Source organism: Protomyctophum bolini (genome assembly GCF_963924005.1).
Source record: "Protomyctophum bolini genome assembly, chromosome: 2".
Classification (NCBI taxonomy): Eukaryota; Metazoa; Chordata; class Actinopteri; order Myctophiformes; family Myctophidae; genus Protomyctophum; species Protomyctophum bolini.
The window spans coordinates 8,473,901-8,497,848 of record NC_137863.1 but is presented as its reverse complement, the minus strand read 5'-3'; the positions used below and the strand labels follow the sequence as shown (position 1 = coordinate 8,497,848).

Sequence of the window (23,948 nt, the reverse complement as noted above, 5' to 3'; positions counted from 1 at the left end):
GCCTATTTTACAAGGCAATGTGTGCATTTGTCGTTAACATAATTCAACACCATGTTGCAACTTGTTCAATTAGAGTATGGCCCTTTAGCTCACTTTATATTGCCCTCTTGAAAAGGAGAGAACCCAACAAATATAATGTATTACCTTCAGTTTGTGTTCCATGTCCTGTAATCCTGTATGAATGGTCTCTACGGATTGGATAAAATTGGTATCACAAACTAAACATTGGCTGATGTGGGATATTACTTCATAGACAATGTCCAGGCAAGCAACCTGTTGCTCACCAGCATTCCTTTGGCAAATCACAAACATGCTGCTTTATGTTCCATGTTTACAACTTTGACAACTCTGAATTTGTATCGTGTGGTTACTTGTAGAAGGGCTCAGCAGGACTCTTGCCAGTTGCCATCAGGCATCCAACCCTCAGCAGGGGGTGGAGAGAGAATGAGCTCACAGAAGAATCATCGTCAAGACACTTTAGACCACACCAAAGCAACGATGAGGGGAGAAAACGTTTTGTGCTGCAAATAAGATGACATATCGGATGATGAAATCCCCCCCCCCCCCCGTCTCCGTTCATAAGCAGCCAGCAGTAGCTTCTTCACACCTTACAACGATCCCAGAGTGAGCACATACATCAATGCAACATGGTTAGATGTTGTCACAATAGTGTCTGCTGTAAAAAAAACTATATAGAAAGTCATGTAATCGTCGAGTGTAGTTTGTCTTCCGTTTTAACGGAAACATCAAAGCAACTACCATTTGATTTTGTGCCATGATACATTGCACTTAATCTTAGTGGAATGCACACAATACTCCATGGACATACAATAACCACAATTTATGTACATAATGACCCCAATTTATTACAAATTGGAAGACAAATGTATGTAATCTCTTGATAATCCTCATATCCTCCCTTAGGCAACTAGATTTCCCCCCAAAGCGTCTGCTCACCTCAGGAAGGAAGGGTGAGGCATTGGAACAGCTGTGTTGAATAGCAAGATGGAAACAGGGAATACGAGGAGACTTTAATTGGTGCCATTACGTCATCAGAAACTGCAGTGTTGAAACATCTGCATCATGATTGGATACGATAGTAATGGCGCTCGACAGACTCCGGGTGAGAATCCCCTGCTGGTCTGAATTTGGCATGCAGGCCGCTGTGCTGTTGTAACAGTGTGAGCCTTAAGACAACTGGATCTGTTAGCATGCAGGCCGCTGTGCTGTTGTAACAGTGTGAGCCTTACAACAACTGGATCTGTTAGCAAAGCAACCACTGCATAATGATTTATAAATGATTGAACACTTTTATAAATCAGTAAACTAGTTTCAACATTTCACATGATTGTTAATGATGGGGAGACAGCATGTCTAGCATTTTGCATGGAAAAAGATCTACCACAGAATGATTCACAAATTATTTCATAATATTTAAATATCTTTTTGCTAATGAATGAAACCGATTAATAGGGAGTTGGAGTTACGAATTACGAAGGTCAATAAGTCAAAGTTTGAGGAAAAAAAACAACTTCCATTTAGTAGGCTACATAATCTGCTTAAAAGGATTCAACTTTTACCACACCATGATCCACAAATATACAAATTCATTTTTCCCCACGTTTTCATTTATTTTATTACAATTAATTCAATTTTATCCATCTTTTTTTTTCCATGTGTTATCTCTACTCCTTTCCTTTTCCATTTAAAACAAGTCCAGTATGTGACTATTCTCTTTTAGAAACTGAAAAGTCCAGAAGAAAGGAAGGAATTGTGGGGTTGGGAGGGGGTTGTAGGAAGTTAGGAAACGAGGGGAGTGACACCCCTCCCCTCCCAGCAGCCTCTATTCCAGGCGAGGAGACACTTTTCTCCATATTTTATGCATGATATCTTCCCCCAATTCACCGTTATTTCTCCTCTTCTCATCGTTAGGGGTTTCTCTCTTTTTCATTCATTCGACCTCTTCGCAGTCTTCTCCGTCCATTAGCAAAGCGGCATATTTACTGGCTGAGCTGAACTTCTGGAGAGGAAAGAGAAAACATTTTTTATCAGCTTGCAGAGCTTATCAATGATCGGACTTTCTTTTTTATATATATATTTTTTATCCCACGATTTTGTAACCCATTTTTCACCCCTGTGTCAATCATCTAATGTGATCCTGGGCTCTACACACCCTCCACCAACCTAGTCCCCATATATGGGGGACATGGGGAGAGCAATGGACTTGAACTCATGCTTCCTTCATGCCCGAGTGTCCAAGTTGCTCCTTTACACCTGACAGGGGGGAGTTTCCCTGGTTGGATGTAGCGCGTGGAAGGAACACGTTATTCCAACCAGTTCCTTTCCCCTCCATCAGGCGCCCTGGCTGGCCAGGGGGAGGCAGTTTAGTGACCAGGATTACTGCATGTTTTTTGTGAGGGTACCTACCCTAGGGGACACAGGGAGAACATGCAAACTCCACACAGAAAGGCCCTTTCGCCAACCCCGCCTTCAGGTATGGGCACTGATGACGCAGAGGAGGAAACACGCCGCCAGCACCCACAGCGTCCCGAGTGGGAATCGAACCCGGGACCTTCTAGCTGTGAGGCGACATCACTACCAACTGTGCCACCGTGCCCCGCAATGATCGGACTTTCTAGTCTTCTAGTCACCTGGTCTAGTAGCCATGTAGTGGTGAGATTTTCATGATTGTCTTGTCTCTAAGCCAATGGGAGACTAGCCCTATACGGCCAATGGGATATTTCTGGCAGAAGCCCTTGATGGCTGATGTCACCCTTCTGCTGGGACACAAAGCCCCATGTCCAATGGGACACTAAGCCCGCTTTCCTCTCCCCACCATGACTAGAGACTGCAAACGAGACTACAGAAAGCCCCAACAAAAGGTACAATATGAAAGACAATGGAATGCAAGCAGATATATAATTACTAGAGTCATTTATTGCTTTTTAATAACATGGATTGATCAGCCATTTTCTTTTATACTCAAATTATGAGCAGCACCAATCATTAAAACTAGCAGAAAAAGGGGGATCTTTGTTGTTGTGTGTGGAGAGCTCCCTCTCTCAATCTGCAGGAAAAAGCTCCAGCCTATGTAAAACAACGCGTTTCAATGAGTAGTACAGTACGTAGGATGGCTGTGACGTTCCGGCATGAGCTCTAGAGACACACACACACACACACAACACATTGTAAAGTGCTTTCTCATGTTCTTCTCATGATGGAATCCACATTAAATATCAGACAAGTTCCCCTTAAGCACATGGGTATAGATTTATTCGAAAATATGATGATTATTGAAATTAAATGAGGATGGAACCACAAAGGGCTTTAGGAACTGAAGCCAACATGAATGGACTTTGTTTGGGGGGGTGGGGGGGGATATTCTTTCTCTAGTTGCAAAATCTGATCGTTTGGGGACACTAGAATTCTTCAAGGGGAGGCTACATACACTCTGGGTGAGGGCGGAAACAGGGTGGGGGGCAGTGAGTCAGGAAGTGACATCACCCAGTTAAGACTCACAGGGGTGGGAGTATCTTCATATTTCTTTGGCTCTGGTGGTGGTCTGGAGTCTCGATCTCTTCTGTTATCCTTTCTACAACCACAACGGACAATCGGACATGAAGGTCAAAGTTCACAGGCTGAGCTGACCAATGGAGGGTTTGAAACTAGGATTCAAGTGTGCACCTAACACACAAGAGCACAACAAACCAAATGGAACCAAGCTACACTTATGACATGTTTCTTTAAAAAAAAAAAAGATAATTCTCAATATATCAAAATGTTTTAAAAAGTGCTGCAAGCTGTAAATATAATAAAAAAACGAACTTGTGAAGATGGTTGGTCAACACAGTCGCCTCAGAACTGATTTTCTTTCAGGGGAAGGAAAAATCAAGAAAGCCTTCCCAGTATTTCACCTACACTGTGGTGAATGAAACCATTTAATTTAGCAGATCTACAAGCTCGTAGCGCGGCACTCGGACTACCAGTCTTAAATCCAAGAACCCACAGTGTACTAACACTTGTTCAACCGAAAACAAATCAAAAGACTTCTTGGCCAGTTCCAAAGGTTTCTACATAATAGAAAGCAGGACACATAAGCAAAGTCATAAATAAATTACCAACATTACAATCGACTGCCGTAATTGATCAACTGCATGTGAATAAGGATATAGTGTAGAGATCAATGGTTCAATGTTGCAGGGCGTTATCCACCATAAGGAATGCTATAAAATTAGCCTCTGTACCAATAGACTACACCAAAAAGTCCTGAGCTAATTTCACTCGGAGGGCCAGATTCACATACGCATACATGAAAGACAGGTTAAGCCTTGCACACACCGTCTACGAACGCCGCGCGTCAAAACAGCCGCCTCGGTTATTTTCAATGAACCTATCGCACACCGGCGGCGTCCGACGCGCGTTCACGCCTCGCCTGACGCTCCTATACGCCACCGTTCTATTTTCCAGGCGATGCCGCGGGGCAACGCCTGTGCCGTGTCGCTGCACACCCGGTGTGTGTTGGGCTTTAGACTGCCATGTTGATACAACTTTTACAACTTGTGTTCCCAATCCCAATCTGCATGAAATCAACATCTAATTTACTATAACAGCAGCTACTGACAGTCGTAATAGATTTATTGATCCCTTAGTGTACAGTAAATATTGCATGACCGTTTAAGCACCTTGAACATTTGAAACAGTCTTGTTCTGAAAGATCAAGGTCTTTTGAGGCCAATATATAGAGGGTATGCACGTGGAATCATCAACATAACCGGAATTTATATCGTACTCAAAATCAAATGATCGGAATCGGATCGGGAGCAAAAAAAACCTGCTCGGGACATCCCTAATTTCTATAGTGTTTGTTCAGTAACAAGGGTCTCTCCAGCTTTTACATATTTCTATAGTGTTTGTTCAGTAAGTGCATAATTAATCTGAAACGGGGTGCAAAAGGCTTAGTAAATCTGTCCCATAAGAGTTGAATTAACTCAGGATTTTTGTGTACAGATGCAATAGATGAGTTATTGAGCATCAGCCAGCCATTAGGGTTTCCATAAAAAGCCTTGCCTCAGCCCCAGACCCATAAGTGGGTCTGGGGCTGCTGGTTGGCTAACCTGTCTGCCTCCCTCCGTCGGTCTTTGTTGGGCCCCTCTCCACGGCCCCGGCCCGCTCCAGGCCCCGTGGACCCCCCTCGCCCCCGTGGGGCCCCCGGGTCCCGACGCACACCGGCAGCCTTATTCTCGTCTGTAAGGAAAGCTCAGACAGTTGAGTGTTGAAGGAGAGGTTGGTAGACTTACTATGGGGACTAAACTCATGCCAAACTGTAGCACTAATAGGCACCCAGCTGAATTCTAGAGCAGAAGCGTTTTTCTGACGGAAGGTAAAAATGGCAAATTCACACTTTTAGAATGCAAGCTGTTTTTTTTTTTTTTTTTAAACCAGCCAACAAGCCTGGTCCTGCACAAACATCCCTAATTAAACTATCAATCAAACGTAGGGGTTAGCAAGCAGACTGTGTGTCAGACTGTGTCCATTATGGTCAATGAGTTCGCCCAAAAATTCTACATCAGGTCTTCCCAATCCTGATGTAAATAAAATGATGGCTTCGCACATTCAGAAAACTCTTTGAACATTGAAAATTCCAAGTGTTCACTGCATTATCCAAAATGCGTCCAAAAGTGGTTATGGGCATGAGTCACTTTCTCAACACTGACGCAACACACAGTGTGAGGTACAAGAGGGTTATCGATTGAAAATTAAATGTTCCACAGAAACAAGAGGTTTATCATTCAAGACTAGGATTAGGCATAGGCAATTCCATTCCGTTCCAGATAAAGAGATCCACCCTCCACCACAACGTCCTCTGTTTTAGCCGATCGCCAGCGGCCTGACCAAGGAAAGGGAGATTACGGAGTTCTCACTATTATTCCATAAACTTTCAGTGCAGGAATATGCAAGTTTTAAGGCACAGGGAACCAGTCTAGTGATGAGGGGGTGAATGCAAGACAACCCAGTCACACTCACTCTTGACTTCAGAACGTGTTTTAGTCAGAGATAGATGACAAGACTTCATCAGGCCACACCGAGGGTTGGTTAGGTGATTAAACACAGTTCATTAGTGGACCTTACCCTTTCCAGATCCTCTTTCATCTGCAGAACTCGACGAGCTAAAAAGAAGAAAAAAAATAAGTGAATTAGAAAAACATTAATTAAAAGAAACGCTCAAATTTGAAGAGGGGAAAATCTGATAGTACATGAACATTTATAGTTTGGGGAAATTAAAAAAATGTATAACTAAACATAGCCTATACAGTATATTATAAACACCTCATTACTTCCTCTTCTACCACAATGGAAACAAGCCCTTAGGGATTTTGTGTCATGCTTTTAGCATCATTGTATAATCGTACGACTGTACCATTTGCAAACGGTTAATAGAGTAATCAAAACCATTTTTACAGTCTTTGGTATGACCCAGCCGGGGATTGAACCTCAACCTCTCAGTTTCAAGTTCTCAGTTGTGAATGTTTGACACAGCAGTAGAACTGATACAGCCGAGCACTGAAGGGATTAAACAGGTGGGCCTAATGACAAGAGACAAACCACAGAAAGATCACTGGTTTCTATTGCATTTTATTTCTGTCTTGGTGTCCTATCCAGTCCACGTGCTTCATTTGTAAATTCTACAACAGGTCGTTAAGAGGAAGCAATCCGATTGGTTGAAACAGCCTTCTAGCCGGTGGTTTAACCAGCACTGTTCACCACCTAATCAAAAGAAAGAATTCAGCTGCTCTGTTCTCCCAGAGCGCTAGCAAACTCGGTGGCTAGGCTAGCTAGTTTCTTTGGACATTTGTGGTCGTAGTGACTACATCGTCATTAAAAAAATATATTTTTTCAGCGATTCTCTTTGTTTTAAGTGTAACTGTTGTAGAATAGCAATATTACAATCGAGGGTGTTGTTTAACGTGATTATTGCGGTAGGGGAACGAGCCGAAGTCGAGTTCCGCAAGCATCACCCTCTCGTGTAATATTGCTTAATTATGAGGTGCCGGAGCTCATGAAGACATTGAGAGCGCAGGAGGCAGGTTCCTGAGTTGAGCTACGGCATTAAAGGACGGAGATTAATCACAGGATGGAACATTAATGATATCATAACCTAGCTCCACAGGATCCACAGGCTCCAAAGTGGTCCCCCTTTATTTTAGTGGATGAGGAAAAACATGAAAAATGTTAATAACTCTTGATCTAAATCAATCCGTCCCAATTCCAACCAAAGATGGGGTTTTTTTACAGTTTTTTGTAGCTTTCGCCTTTTTATTTTATATTCTTTATAGAGGGACAGACAGTAGGCTGACAGGAAATGGGGGAGAGAGATGGGGGAGTGACATGCAGTCACGGCACACTGCCAGACTCGGACTACCGGCCAAGGTTCCTGGACTGCTGAGCCACGGCCCAGGCCCAAAGATTATGTTTTTGATGACCCATCTGGGTCGCGTCGCTTGTCGCGTTAGAAGTATCGTCACCGTGTCGATCGCCTCAGGGGTGTTTTGGCTACATCAGCTACATCCAAGATGGAGCCTTGTGCACCTTGAAATGGGCCCTGAAGAAACAAATCGCTGGGCGTCCTGATTTAATGGTTACAAATACCGAAGTCGAATATTGCGGACAAATCCAGTAACCACATCAAAACACCACATCCACAGCGATTGTTTTAGGTTCACAATACTTGGGAATCTCAGTAAGGCAAGAGATTCTGAAGACAAGAGATTTCCTTCACACCAGTATAGAACTCAGAGAAAACACTGCCCTGGGAAGTTAACACCTGAACGCCCGAAGTCATTTAATCAATTAAAATCATAGCGCCCAGCGATTTATAGCAGCAGAGAACATTTAGGGACGGATCGGATGTTATCCCGGATGTGGCTGAAGTAGCGTGTTGTAGCCAAAACCCTCTAGAGGTGATCGACAAAGGGAGGTATGAATAATTCTACCGCGACTAGAGACGGGACCGTCTAACACAATCTTTTCTTGGAATTGGACGGAATGATTTAGATTAAGAGTTAACGTTTTAAGATTTTCGATCTCGTCGGCTAAAATGGAGGGGAACATTTTCGATGACGTCCCACCGGAAAATAACATTGAGTGTTGCGCAACAGATGCTCCCAGCCTGTGGAGCGATGCGATCGGTTTTGATATCAATAATCTCCGTCCTTTTGAGCAATCTCCGTCTTGAGCGCTGGGCGTTACTAATTGATAGGGCGGAGAACTCCGTCCTGTGCACTCAGGGTGTTAATATGGGAGCGCCGGTTAACCAATCCTCACGATTTTGTAACCCATTTTTCACCTGTGTCAATTATCTAAGGTGATCCTGGGCTCTACACACCCTCCGCCAACATGGGGAGAGCAACGGACTTGAACTCATGCTTCCTTCATGCATGAGTGTCCAAGTTGCCCTTTACACTTGACAGGGGGGAGTTTCCCTGGTTGGACGTAGCGCGTGGAAGGAGCACGTTATTCCAACCAGTTCCTTTCCCCTCCATCAGGCGCCCCAGCTGGCCAGGGGGAGGCAGTTTAGAGACCAGGATTACTGCATGTTTTTTGTGAGGGTACCTACTCTAGGGGACACGGGGAGAACATGCAAACTCCACAAAGAAAGGCCCTTTCGCCAACCCCGCCTCAGGTATAGGCACTGATGACGCAGCACCCAGCACCCACAGCGTCCCCAACGGGAATCGAACCCAGGACCTTCTAGCTGTGAGGCCACAGCACTACCGACCGTGCCTCCCTGGAAGCCAGTTCTAATAGAAGCCACAAAGCATTCTAACCTGAGTTTAGCAGGAGCAGAGTCATTGGGAGAGACAGGAGGTCGTGCGTCTCCATCACTGGATCCGGCACTAGTGACCGCACTGCGCTTGGCCCAGGCGTTCTCCTTGGGAGGGGGAGCAGGCATCACCTTGAGCGGCTCCTTGGAGGAGCTGTTGGTGGCAGGGGGGCGGGGGGAGGAGCCAGGAGACGAGGGCTCGTCTTCTCTCCCACTGAACACCTCGTTCTCCACAGAGCGCTCGCTCTCACGACGCCGTGAACCTGGTAGGGGACATGAGCGAGGGAAAGTGTGTTTAACCGAGGGAGTGGTGAATGCTGATGGCAGTGAAACCATTGTAAGCATCTAGCGACTAAACATGACTGGATATTGACAAATGCATGGAGGAACTGCAGACCTGCCAACATTTTGGGAAAATGTACTATCGCACCACTTTTGCACACTTAGTTTCTGTGTACGCAGAGTAAAAAAAACATCCAATAGACACTAGGCTGAACGAATGCAGCGGGAGCAAGTCTGACCCAACACTGCAGCAAATGGCCAAAAACTGCCGATCTACAAGCATAAATGACAACTGACGGACGGACAACTGCGTGTGACAATGACATTTAATTGGAGAAAAAAAGGGTAAAATAAATAGTTACTCAATGAAAATAAAAAAGTACTCGTACCGGTACTAAGAATTAAGTAAGAAAATGGACAACTCTACTTGTTACTAATACATCAGCTTTGTGTTGTGTCGATTTATGACAAGTAATCTCGTTTTTTGCATGATGCAGAACAACTTGTAGTTGTCTGAGACAACTTCATTGATATTTCTTGGATGTATTATTATGCAATATCAATCAGGGCTGACATGTATGAATGAATGCCGACATCTTACCTCTTCCAGAAGTGCTTCCTGGCTGTGATGACTCACTTCCTGTGCGGGAACGCTCGGGACGCTGCTCGGTAGCTTCCTCATTCCGCCAGGTGGGTTCTCTGAACACAAAACAGAGGCCGTTAAAACCATTACACACAAGAAAAAGAAAGGGTAGAAATTCGAATATTTTACTTTTATACGTTTTGAGCATTTGAGAAATGGTGGTTACAGGAAATATAATGCATTTTTGTATGTCATTTTCATATATTTTCTGCATCAAAAAGGCTCAGTCTGTGTGCCGTCAGCCGTAAACCACACCACATATTATGTACTATATAAGTATAGTGAATCATATATATTATACCATTATTATTATTAACTACAATTGTTATTAGAATACACATATATATGAATGTATACCTATGGACAACATGAATGTATGCACTGTGTAGGCAGATAGATGTGCTACACCTGCACAAATGGACTCCAGGGGTAGGGCCCCGACAAGCCTATGGCTTCTCCCTAACCCCTTTTCGGATCGGACAGGACATGAGCTATGAACACTCAAGAAAAGAAAAGAAAAAATAAGATGGAAACTATATGTGCCATCTATGAACCTGCTTCCGAAAATAAACTGAACTGAACTGATGTATAGGATGTGGCCACGATGTTCAATCAATCCCATGGTACAACCCATTCTGACCCGAGATCAGATTCTAAAAATGTCTTCCACATCCTGACAGTTTTCTGAAAAGGCTATGTTTCTATGTCAGTCGTTCTTCGATTTTCCAAAAATAGCAGACCTACAAGCTCGTAGCGTGCCACTCGGTGGCGCGTTATGAGCTTGTAGATCTGCTATTTTTCAATAGCTAAAGCATAACGTAATGCTAACATCAGAAGGGGTTCCCGCCCAAAATGGGTTAACCTCCGTTACATCATAGTCTGACATGTAACAAACATGAAAGATGCAGTACTCTCACCTGTCTCTGGGCTTTCTGTCAAGACCCCGGCCTAGGCCATCATCCAGTTGCTTCTGCAACCTCTCCTGCTCTTTCTTCAGCCTCTCCTCCACTTCACGCTCCTTCGCTGCCGTGTCCACCGGCTTGGCATTGCCGAAAATAGAGGCCCTAGGTGCACTAGGTGCTGGGGCACTCCCACCACCCCCACCACCACCACCGCCGCCACCGCCACCTTGTTCCTCCTCCTTGGGAACACTGCGAGGCTTCAGTTGCAACTTGGGCCTTGAAGTTGAACCTGAGAGGGGCGAAGAAGACGATGCAGGAACACGGGAGGTTGAAATTGTGCCGGTATCATTGTTCCATCACAGAGTCAGCACCACAACACCATTAACAACACTACATAAGATGACAGTGAAAAGCACACCCCTATTTATTCACTTGCTACTAGCCTAGTTACTTTGCAGCACTTCATTGTTTTCTTGCCACTCAGCAAGTTGGTTGACATTTGCTTTTACTGCATTATTACATTCACTGCATTATTGCACTTTGTAAGTCACTCAGATGCTCAAGAGCTCCGCCTCAACAACACTTTTTCTAGTTTCATGTAGCCAGACAACCAGAGATCTTTGCCTACCGATTAGCCCTGGTCCATAGCTCTAATGCGAGGCATTTAGAGCCATGTTACTCTCAACTTTTGCCCAAAAAGTACGGTTTATATGTGTGGTGGGGGGCTCAAAGTGCTTCCACTAAGGAAAGTAGGCTTTCTAATGACACAACACGCCTTTGTTTTGGTGAGTAAAGATGAGGCAGGTCTGCGTTCATGCGAGCGGTGGAAGTTGAGTAACATAGCTCTAAATGCATCGCATTAGAGCTACGGATCAGAGCTACCTACCGATATGACTGCAGACATTTAATTTCAATATCTTTGCTACTAGGCAGGGGGGGAACATTTAGAAAGATACTTGCACTGTAGGTCCCTCATTTTGAGACAATGAAAGGACTGTTTGTTAAAGCAGTAGGCATAGGTTTGTTATTGGCCGTTCTCACCACTGGTGAACCACCAACTACATGGAATTTTGAGTAGTGATGGGTCCTATTAATTCATTCATTGTTAATAGGATCAATTATATGCAAAGGCTATATTGTCATCCAAAAGCCTGCCCATAGTAACTACATTTTAGAGGATAACATTTATTGTGTTAGCTTAGGCCTACTGCAGGTGACTTGAACACTATACGGTGCAATGTTGAGGGCTACAGGCCTACTAAAGTGTGCCTGCATTATTGGTATTGATGGTAATGGTATCCGTTAGGCAACATTTATGTGGATGGATAACAGAATATTTTGTGGTGCTTTATTAAAATAAAAACGCCTCTTACCTTCGCCGCCCTCACCGGATTCTTCACGCCTCTCTTCACGTCTCTCATACCGGTCCTCGCGGTCACCACCACCATAACCACCACCACCGCCATAGCGACTACCGCTACTACTCTGATAGTCATCATTGTCACGCCGGAAGCCCGTGCCAAAGGCACGGCGGCCATCTCCGGTGTCTCTGCGAGAGCCAAAAGCTGGGAAACATCAGGGAGGACAGATGAGGAGAGGCGCATTTGGAGACTAAAGCGACTGAAAGGGTGCACAATCAAAGATGGCGCAGCCCAAGGTCTAAGCTACTGTAACAACGGATAGCCATCCAAAGCTAATGAGAGTAGCCTGTCCACTAGATTGGATGAAACACATTTATACAAATGAATAAACGTAGGCTACGCATTTTTGCAGCGTCGCTTCCCGATAAATAACGCAGGCTACGTATTTTATATGGGGATGATGAGCCCACAGTGCACACATTGCCGTCTGCTTGAAATGTATTTGGAAAGCTTAATGCCCATGTTTAATTATTGGCCAAGATTTTTTATTTTAACAAAGTTGGTTATTGGTGACCATGTGTACCTTTTGGTCAATATATTTAGTTACTCTTAAATATAAGGTATAAAGTTAAATCTGACTTGACCTAAACCTGCAGATAACGTTGCATGTATTTTTCACAATGGACAAAAGTATTATTTTTTTAATACAGAATGAGATCATATTCACAACGGTTTGTGTCGGTTATCGGCCATAACAGCAATTAACGATATCGGCCAAAATGTCTCATCATCGGTGCATCTCTATTTCAGGCATTTTCAAAGTCTTGCACACCAATCTCAGACTTCATGTAGTATCGGTCGGCTATCACGCATCTATGACATCATGGCGGCTGGAATCCTACAGAGCCACGGTGTAAAAGGAAAACCGTAACTCACCTGAACTTCCACCAGAACTTCCTTCATAGCGGTCCCGACCGCCCCCACGATCGTCATAGCGATCGCGATCCCGTCCTCCGCCAAAGGCGGAAGACGAACCCCCACGATCGTCATAGCGATCGCGATCCCGTCCTCCGCCAAAGGCGGAAGACGAACCTCCTCCTCCGCCAAAGGCGGAGGAGGAGGTTTCCTTCCTGGGCTCATAGCGGTCACGTGATCCTACAAGAAACAACAAAATACCAGAGGTTCTCATAGCGGTCACGTGATCCTACAGGCACAACAACATAACAGAGGTTCTCATAGCGGTCACGTGATCCTACAGGCACAACAACATAACAGAGGTTCTCATAGCGGTCACGTGATCCTACAGGCACAACAACATAACAGAGGTTCTCATAGCGGTCACGTGATCCTACAAGCACAACAAAATAACAGAGGTTCTCATAGCGGTCACGTGATCCTACAAGCACAACAAAATAACAGAGGTTCTTTACACAACTGGTTCCCAAACTTTCGTTTTTCTTAAACATTTGTTTCCTAATTTATGGAATTTCTTTGATATTCTTCTAGTTCTTCATGAGATTACTGCAAAATATCATGGCATTTAGTTTTTAATTGATTTTATTTTTTTTAGGCTTTGATGCCACCGCATACACACATAAGAGCACACACACACACACACACACACACACACACACACACACACTCTAATGCTTAATATTTGCTATGAGGCAGCTAGGTGGAACTCACTCTCGCCAAACGCCTCTTCTCGTTTTGGAGGAGGTTCATCGTCATCACTTTTGGGTCTCTTGACCCTCCAATCACTGTCCGTCTTGTCAGGGCCCAAGTCCGACATGCGACCACCCCGGTCGCGTCCACCCATAGAGCCATTGTCTCTCTCTGAGGTGTACAGGAGGAGGTTAGAATATAGAATATTACAGTACACATTTTGCAAGAAAGAGGTTCAGTAGGTGACTTGTTAATTCCCCAAATGTACCAGCTAATTATATTAGATTACGGTTCAAGATTTTGTGGTTGATAAAATGAAAGCGGTATTAATGTACCTTTATCGTTAGACTGGTCTGCGATATCCACACGGATCCTTCGGTTTCCCAAGTTCTGTAGCCATAGATGGTAGGAGAAAAGAAAGGTTATGGTTTCCACTTTCCAGTATTATATTTCTTCAGAATTAACAAGATGTATGTGCATCTTCACTTGACTGTGCTCAAAATTGCATTGCACATTGGCGAGTTTGTCAATTGTGGCAAACTAGTCAGGAAAACTTATCTCCACCAGCCAGAGTGGCTACTTTAAAACCAAGTATGGACATAAGAAAAAAGAAAACAACCTGGCAGCAAGTTGTAAATTGTGGCGTTACTGTGAACACATCAGGGAAATTGTACTTTACCTTTTACACTGATTAAATACAAGTAGGTACAAAACAAAGCACTCACCTCCTCGTTGAGACTGAGGGCCCTTAGAAGGGAATCCACGTCATCAAACTCAGCATAACCAAACCCCTTGAGCCGCTCTGGGTTACTTGGTTCCCGAGGGAGACGCACCGCACTGATCTGGAAATGTATGAAGAGAGAAACACATGAATTGGGAACACACTGGCAGCAGGCTGACAAAGCCTCTTCACAATCAGAGGTGAACGGATGAATCGATCCAAAGGTCAACTGCATTTCACAGGAAGACAATGACACATTTTGTCATAAATATAGAAGAATTATATTTTGGCCATATAATTCTTAGTCTTTATTCGGATAGCTTCCACTGCTGCGGTCGCTAGTCTTCCTGGGGTCCACACAAAACATAAACATATACAATACCATAACAACTGACACTACATAACTACTGACTGTCTAAATCTAAATTCAATTACATCAGAATGTTAAAGATAAATAGATAATGTAGGTTAAACATCATGTACAAAAGCACATCAGTCCAATTGTGTGAACTCTTGCAATAATGTTTTTTTTAAGTATTTACTTTTGATTTGTATTAACAGATAATGACTTCCACTGTTGGGTGGCTCAATAAATAACAGATTTTTTTAAGTGTTTCTGTATTTGGTTTTGGAAGTTCCAAATACCCTGAGCTTACCCGTCTAGTTTGATATCCATGTTTTAGACCTGAACTAGAAATCTGGCTTTCCCCTCAATTTTATAGTAGTTAATTTATCCTTTACACTTAGCCATACTAAACTGTGTATGGCTAAACATCCTAGAAACATTGGTTTTAAAAGAGCAGTGCAGCACTAATCTTGCAGCTCTATTTTGTGCTAGCGGGAGTTTTTTTACATCTTTTTGCAGCAGAGGACCACACAACCGTACAATACAAATCTGAAAGCACGAATGCCTGTGTTACCTCCCTTCTTATTAGTGGTGTAACATAGGGAGAGCATCTGCGTGTAACCGCAATACCCTGCTCCATTTTTACAACAATCGTATCAATATGATCCGACCAAGTCAAGCGCTCATCAATTGTGACACCAAGTAACTTTATTTTATTAACTTGCTGTATTGGGGTCCCCTCATAGTTAAACTCAGTCGGGAGTCTCCAGCCAGCATATGTTTAGTGCCCGGTCCGGTGCGATATGAGTCTTGGAAACATTCAATATCAATTGTCAAATTGTTTTCTTTTACCCAATTTGACAATTGTAATTCCTTCGTTAAAACTTCATTCAGTATATTGCACGTTGTTGCAGCGCTAAACATGGTCGAATTATCTGCATAGGCATATCATTTGTAAAAATGGGGGAAAAAAGTGTACCTAAACAACCCTGAGGAACTCCATATAGTACATCCTTACTCTCAGATAAGACTACTTTAAAAAAAAAAAAACACTATTTGCTTCCTCCCAGACATAACTATCCATCCAAGAGAGGGCAGAGGATAGAAAACCATATGCTTTCAATTTGGCTCTTAGCAATTCGAGATCAATAACATTGAACACTGCACTGAAGTCAGGCATCCAACCAGTCTTATTGTCCAATTCATTCAACCATTTGTCAGACATGTGAACTATAGCAGAGGTAGTGGAGTTACCAGCTCTGTATGCATGTTGACATTTTGTAATTAGCTCATTACTTATGCTGTATTAGGTTGAAAACTATCATCTAACATTTTACTGAGCACCGGTAGTAGACTTATAGGCCTACTATTAGCCTCAGAAAATGCAGCTTTTTAAAAATCTTTTGGCAATGGAATTATTTTAGCTTCTTTCCATAGTGTAGGACACACAGAGTGTGCAGCCCTAAAGTGTGCACGCATGTGCAGGCCCTTTCGAAAGGTGTTTCCTTGGGCAAAACAATGTTCATTTGCACAAAACTTTAAACTGCATAAAAACATATTAAGCAGTGGTTCCTAAACTTTTTCAATTCAAGGACCCCCAAATGAATAGGTATTTGGCCACAGAATCAGACCCCTCATCTGAAACATTGTTGTGCCAGGGGGACCGCCTGGAACCCCACCCAAGGACCACTTTGAAACCACCGTCATAAAGCACCAGTGCAGTGTGCTGGAGGAGTGGGTATGAGTGTTGGAGCATAAATAAAAGAATATACTGAAATACTTGTCTGCTAGTGTTACCGCTACAACTTTGTGTATGTCAAATTGTCAATCACCAGAGACCTGACCATTGCGTCCGCCCAAGTGAATTCAAACTGAATAATGCAACATTTGTTTCCAAGCTTCATATTGACACAATTTACTTTGGAACCACAATTCCTGAGTAATGCATACGTGTCAAAACATCCCTAGAAAATCTCATATGAGGAACAGGCTTTATGAGCCTCCTAAACGACCAACTACTGTTTTACGTAACTAATGAGCTGGGACCTGTGTGTCCTGTTCCTCTTAGTAAACAGCAATAGTCCTGATGCAAAGGAATGAGAGCTCACGGGCAAGGTGTCTACAAGGCCCCAGGCATGCCATCATTCATTTAAAAAATAGAAAAAGCATATAAACAGTTGTGCAACATTTAGGTTTTTCTTTTCTCAGAATCTGTGGCATTTCTTCTATTGAAGTTTTCTAATGTTCAAATTCTATAGAAAAAGGCAGATGCACAACTCAAAGGTTTGGTGAAAGGGTCGTAGGACAAGTACTAAAAGGGCATCTTTGGAGAGAAAAAACGACCCAAACACTGTCGGAAACTTCCATAAAACGTTGCCCTTTATTAACCATAGTAAGATAATCGTGAACTGTCACATGGGTTTCATTTTGTTTACATGGATCTATCAACCATGGCTTACTTTTCAATATCCATCAAAATTAATGTATGTATATAAAATTGTGGGTGCAACAGCAACCACAACATGCCATGAAGACAATACTGTATAGAGGTAATCTACTTCATCTGTTTTTATCTGCATTTATCATTTTTGACAGTAGTATTGATGCATTGGGTACTAATTTACAAATATTATCCTACATGCAAATACATAGAACAATACTATATATATTGTGCAGCAGCCCTCGTGTGTGCACATGCATGACACTTACTGCTAGGCCACGGAAAAAGTCTTTGATGGACTCCTCACTGACATCATAGGGCAGGTTGCCCAGGAAAGCTGTATAGGGTGGGCTGCGAGGCAGCCGGGAGCGGTCCACATTGGGCTCCCGGGCCGACCGCGGCGCTGTGGGGAGGATGGATCGGTCGATGGCTGGTGTCCGGTATGAATCCTCCTCCGTTTGCCAGGACGTGGAGACTTGGGAGAAAATGAGACCAGAGCTTTAATTAATTATCTCCAACAGAGGCGCTCCTATACATCTAGTTGTTTAGTAAGTGTTACGGGCCTACGGATTACTAATGCACACACACACCCACCCATGGGTGTGGGTGTGCAACAGACGACAATCAACAGTCAAGCTTATAAGCAAACAGCTAGGATTTCCACTGAGGGTGACATGGAGTCAACCTAATATTTTACAACACATCTTCTTTGTCGCCATGTGTGCAGGTGAGAGAAACAAAGCCTCCCTAGAAATTAATGTTATGTTACAATTTAAGAACTTGACAGAAAACAAGGATTTGGTGGTACAGAATGTGGTAGTCTCGCATAGCCAGATGAATGACATCTCCAACTACCGATACATCAAAGTTTAGTGTAGTGGCTAAAACGGCAGTCAATAAACCTACTAGAGTTGTCCCGATGCAATTATTTTACCTTCCCGATCCCACAACTTGCTTATCAGCCGATACCGATCAAAGAGCACCAGAGTGCTTATAATATAATAAAATATATGATTATTATATTAACGTTAGTGTCAACCAATGGATTGGTCTAAGTCTAGGTATGCCTTGACTCACCATCTCCATCCAGGTCCTCGGTTTCGTCAGCCCAACTGGTGGACTTGATGGACGGGTAGCTGGGGGGCGGAGCTGGGGCATTGCCTCCACCGTCCTCGGCCAAGAAGTCAGTCAGAGTTAGGGTCTTGCCCTTCTTATTCTTCTTCTTAGCTGGAGATGGAACAAATACACACAGATGAAGTGATGTCAGATCATGTACTGTACTGTCTGGAATAGATAACTGTTCCCATGTTATTCACACCCATTTAAACACTCGAATTCTAGCGTCCCTATTTTGGGCTAAATATTTGTGGAAAATAGCAGATCAAGCAGTTCAGCTAAGATATTTGGTCTAGGGCTGTCGGAACGAATTTCAAAATATGAAAGAAATCGAAAATACATACGGTATTCGAATGTTATTATTGCCATTCGAAAGTAGCTTTTATCATTTATTAATTCCATTTAATAATTTAATTTTGTTTTATATTTTACCCGCTCGCTTAATGTAATGAATAACAAATCTAGCGCTGTTGAATGGGCCCGGCCGCTTCTCGCCTTCCAGCCATAGAGTTATAGCAGGGGGCGGTGCTGTAGCTGCTGCTGGGCGTGAGTCAGACTCAGGGGGGCAGTCAGACAGATATTTTGTGAAGCCACTAAGGAAATGAAAGTTCATATAATGGCCTGTTGTGGCGCTGTCATTGGGCTCAAAAAAACCCATAGCCCTATAGAAGTCCATGAACTTCACCTAGACTGTATTACCTTAATAAACATGAATACTTTTTGCTTCCAGTCACTAGTTTAAGGTCTCATTTCTAATGTCATAAAATTCTTTTTGGAAAATTATGGTCCCATTTATAAAAAAAAACGACCATAAAGTTGCGCATGTTCTGAGGGGCGTGGCTACCGTTACAGTCTATGAACGGGATCCCCCACCCACTCTAGTCAAAATATAAACCAACAAAGAAGAAGGGGGGGAAGTCCCGCCTCGTTGTCTGGGCCAGCCAATGGGCCAGCTGGGCCCAAACGGATCTAGAAAGATGGCGACTTCCAGTGCAAGGACTGACAGGCTTCATTTTATGTTCATGTTAGACCCGCGGAACGCTTTGTCCATATTTTTTACAGTCTATGGTCAGACTAAAAGCAGGAAGCAGTGCTGCAGCAGCACGTATAAACAAACAAGGCAGAGGTTCAAGACAGAGGCTGAACCAGACAGATCACCACTCCAGAACATTTACGTTCGGAAATATCGCACCGGACCGGAGCATAGTTTGCATTGCACCGTGCAGTGCAGTCAGTGCGCCATTTTCCGAACGCGGTGACGAGTGGAACGTGGACGGGAAAATAAGATCAAGAGAAAGCGTAATCTGCAGTCTGAACTCTGTCTGCAGACTATGCATTGCTGGCCTGTTCATCTGATAGCCAAGCATTCTATTAAAATAGAGAAACAATTGCTCTATTGCTGGTGATCTGGAGTTAGACTGACTAATGAAACATTCTTGTTTTTTTTACCTGCTAAAATAGCTTTGGCCCTCTAGTGGACAGAACGTGCATACAAAACTTGATATTCTGTGAGGCGTTTTTTTCAGTAGGCTATAATGAGCTAAAATGAATGTAAATGTTCCAATATTAAAAATAATAACGCAATGAAATACGAATGGGATTATAGAGGTAAACTGACAGCCCTAATTTGGTCTAGAGAGAAATACTAGCAAACTTAAGGTGAACCGTGAAGGCAAAGGAAACTACGCAATAAACGCACCTGCTAATCCGGTGTCTGGGATCAAACCAGGAACTCTGGGGCTGGGGGTACCCCTGTTAACTAAGTATATAGGGTTTAAGTCATGGGGTTAAATAGTAAATACTGTTTACAAATGGAACAAAATGGAGACTGTGGGAATCAGCTTTCCAAGATGTGGGCTACAGCCCTTATGTAAAATACTTGTAGTTATTACACATCTACACATGATTTTCATACTTTTAAATAAATAGCCGATCAAAAGCTTATAGATCTGCCCGACACCGAAGCACAACTAAATATAAATAATCAAGGTTTATTGTTACACTACAGGCTTATTAATTGGTTTTACTGGAGTTTGCAATGACTACACTAAAAGGGAAAACCAAAACATGCAATTCATTACAAATTTGTTTGTGGTAAGTAGAGCAAATCAGGATCCACACAACCTGACAACCACCACCATTTTCTGCCATGACTAACAGGACAACAAGCTATTCTTCTGAAAAGGCTTGCATGCATGCAGGCCTTCCTTTATATGGACAGCTGCTGTGTTGTGTGTGTGCAGACAAACACACCATTAGCAGTGTTGCAGTGAGCTGTGGAGTGTGCTGCTCCAACAATAACTGATAAGGGAACTGCAATGTGCGAGCCATGATAAGGAAAACCGAAAACACTGTCTTTTTGTTTTTAATGGAGATTTCTTGTCCAACATGCGGCCAAGAATGAAGTTGAACCTGAACACTCGACTGCCCCACACTAAATAGGGAGTGGTCTGTCTGTTACTGTTTCAATGCTGTAGGTCAAAAACATTAATCAACAGACGCCTCACCATTGCATCCGCCCATTCAAACAGAACCCTAACCATCGTTTCCAGGTTTCATAATGACACTAGGTGACAGAATTTAATTTGGAAACACAATTCCTGAGTAATGCATACTGAACTTTGCAAAACACCCCTGGAAAATGGGGATAGCTGGGGGCTTCAAACAGCTTTGGTTTGTTTTGGTGCTGTCAGAGCACCACAAAGCAGCTGCCACGTTCATTGTGAAATTCTCAGCTGTCAGGGCATTCTTTTCTCCCTCTCTCACACTCACACACACAATATTTACAACTGTGCCCTGACCATGATAATGCAGACTCACTGTTTACAGTTAAGTCATGGTGGAGGTGGAGCCAACCAACTGAATTGAGCAGCATCAACAATTAATACACATAGTCACAAACTAGCGAGGCCCCTTACATGCAACCGCCCCTCTGATGACATAACACAACAGTAGCTAGAAGAAAGCTAATTTAACTGGGCTGCTTGTGTGTGTAATATACATCTAAATATATAAATAATAGTTGAGTCACAGTCAACTGAAGGATTTAACAGCACGCAAAACCAGGTAGCTCTCATTGTCTAATGTATATATGCCCCTGCCTGGGCTTAGTCATCAGAGGAGTGCTGACGGGAGAGTCTCCCCGCTTAGCTGTCTAAGGTTTAGGGCCTAGTGCTCGTGGCTGCGCCAGGACCGATGGAAGTGCGCCATCATCGGATGGCTCAAAGTTGCGGGGGTACCGGGTCGGGTGGGCGGTTGAAATGCGACCCGGACACATGTCCCTCTTCTCCCGTCTGTTACTAAACAATAGATATCTATAGACCCAAGTTAGCACAGCACACACCGACACACGTGTTTTATCTTAGGTACTAGATTAGTAGCTACATACGGTAGCCCGAGTGCACATAATCAGTAACACCAACATAAGTAGGTCAGTCAGGTGCTGGATAAAAATACTCAGCACGTGAAGAGTCGAGCGAAGTGACAATATATGATATATCTGCATTATTCTGAGCATTTTGATGGGTTTTTAGGAAGCGAGCAGCGCGATACGACCCAACCCCACTGCTCCGGATCAATGCGCGTGCGCCCCAGCCGCTGCGCACACAGCTCGCGCCTCGCCTCGCGCCACCACCACGGCGAACAGAGCAGAGCTAGAATGTGGCTGTCTGGCTGGCTGCAGCCAGCAGGCTAGCACCGCAATTCAGTTGGAAACACTTAGCAAACAACGTCTCACGCCAGTACAGAAAGCACCAAAAGCCCAACGACATCGCAAACGCGGCGTTGTCATTTTGCCTAATTAGAGGAACCCGTCCCACGCCAATAGCAGCAGCATTAAAAACAAATGTTCAGATTGTTGTGCCGCTTGAGCCTATGTATGCTGCCTCGCGGATGCCCCCCCTTCTTTTGCGGGCCACTGCGTCTTTGCCGGGCAAAAACAACCGACAGACGTGTTTAGACACCCGGGACAATTACGCCGGCCCACACGACACTTCTATAACAATCCATAAACACAAGGTTCTACGTTATGTCGAGGCAATATCCCCTGAAAACCACTCCACACGACCCAGATCGTTCACCCACATAAACCTCACCTGACGCCGCCATGTTGGAGAGCGAGCTCGTAGCAAGTTCCCGGATGAAGGCGTCACAACTTTATCAACGGGAGCGCGCATATGTTGTTCACGAGCCAGTCTTCCCTCCTTGCCCTTGTAGCCCAAGCCCAATGAATTTCATTCTAAAAAAACACCACAGCTGGGGCGAAAAAACTACATTTACGTTTTTACATTACATGATCTGGGTATTCTTTATTTCTTTCAATCTTTTGCTTAGCGCAGTTGGTATGCTGCAGCTGTATGATGTAGCCTATCCTTATGCAATAATAATAATACACATAGGCTACACAATAAATATAGATCCTTGAGCCACAGTGACTTGACAAGTTGACTCCTCTCTCCTTATTGTCTTTGCCAAATAATATTTTGGTAGCTAAATGGACCACAGCTGTATGTCGAGAATCCATTCCTTATACCATATCTTTCTAGTTTTTTTCCTCACTTTTTTGTAAAGCGCCCAACACTGTCACTGCATGTGTATTGTGTGCATTCATTGCATCATACATCTAATTCAGTAGCAGTTTTTACTATATTGTTGAATACCGGTATAGATAAACTATAAGCTGATACTACACCTCCTTCACCTGCACCTTTGTGCAGCCTGAAAGAGAACATTTCACCTGTCATTGTCAGCAATGCATTGTGTAAATGTGCTGTCTAATTAGGTGGCTGTCCAAACACTTTGACAGTTATAGGACAGGCCTATATACAATAGGTAGTAGGTATATATAAATATAAAAGTTAAAAGTATACAGTAAGTGAAAGCGGGGACATCAATATGACATTCATAATGTAGCTATTTCTTATGATTATGATCCAGTCTGATTTTATTGTGCCTTCTGTTTTCAAGATGGCAAATTCAATGAGCTGCCTTTTCACAGCACTGCAGTCCAGACTCCAGAACAACAGTAGGCCTATAGTATTATTCCCCCGGCTGAAGTCATAACCCAGGAAGTGCTGCATGAGTCCTCAAGGCTGTTTAGCAAAATGGTGTCAGGGGCATTGCTACAACTGACCAGTGTTTTCATCGTATTTTTCACTTTCACTTTCAAGTACAATGAGTAGTCAGATAAACACAATTGTTATCAACAATACAAAAACAAATAAACTGCAGGACAATCAAATCAGTAGACCTTATATCAGTTTAGGATTGTCCAGGCAAATCCTCTTCTTCATTATTCACAAGCCTCACATAACACTAATACACACAACAGGATTAATTGAATCGTTAAACAGGAAACATGCAAGTGCAGGTACATAATTAAGTTCAATAAGACAACTGTCCTATATGTAGGTTATCAATTGGATTATCCAATGGAAGCGTCAAATAAAAGAAACAATCATTAATTGCATGCATGCGTGCGTGCAAATACTCATATGTAGAATTATAGTTGTTATAATATATATGTAGTACTTCTGTAAGATATACAGTCTTCTGTAAGATATACATTACTACTGTATACATTCCTATACAGTACTGCCATAAGATCCAGTTTGTGAATTGTGGGAATTTGTGGCATCTTGCTGGTTATATAA

The 23,948-nt window shown here is 43.3% G+C and overlaps 1 protein-coding gene across 6 annotated transcripts; it reads right to left on the bottom strand.

The window, feature by feature from the left end:
• Positions 1-1,017: 1,017 nt before the first annotated feature.
• Positions 1,018-22,461, bottom strand: eif4ba (eukaryotic translation initiation factor 4Ba). 6 transcript variants are annotated; one of them, XM_080782111.1, is made up of 17 exons: positions 22,392-22,461; positions 18,259-18,408; positions 17,451-17,656; positions 14,400-14,516; positions 14,010-14,064; positions 13,696-13,845; positions 13,127-13,164; positions 13,051-13,093; positions 12,946-13,020; positions 12,022-12,213; positions 10,664-10,937; positions 9,705-9,802; positions 8,826-9,084; positions 6,130-6,167; positions 5,115-5,244; positions 3,520-3,592; positions 1,018-2,020 (listed from the first exon to the last, which is right to left on the bottom strand). In XM_080782111.1, the coding sequence occupies exons 1-17, from the start codon at positions 22,402-22,404 to the stop codon at positions 1,952-1,954; spliced, it is 1,980 nt and encodes a 659-aa protein (XP_080638237.1). In that variant the 5' UTR covers positions 22,405-22,461; the 3' UTR covers positions 1,018-1,951. The 6 variants fall into 6 exon arrangements, with proteins under 6 accessions (XP_080638237.1, XP_080638235.1, XP_080638236.1 ...); XM_080782109.1 differs by having other exon boundaries at positions 13,051-13,164; XM_080782110.1 differs by having other exon boundaries at positions 12,946-13,093.
• Between the last annotated feature and the right edge of the window lie 1,487 nt (positions 22,462-23,948).

Bases quoted from the DNA above. Each gene is read 5' to 3' on its own strand.
- eif4ba (XM_080782108.1), bottom strand. The intron at 13,165-13,695 runs GTGAGTTCCACC...TGTTTCTTGTAG, and splicing joins AGAAGAGGCGTTTGGCGAGA to GATCACGTGACCGCTATGAG. The intron at 10,938-12,021 runs GTAAGAGGCGTT...CGCCCCTCTCAG, and splicing joins ATCCGGTGAGGGCGGCGAAG to GTTCAACTTCAAGGCCCAAG.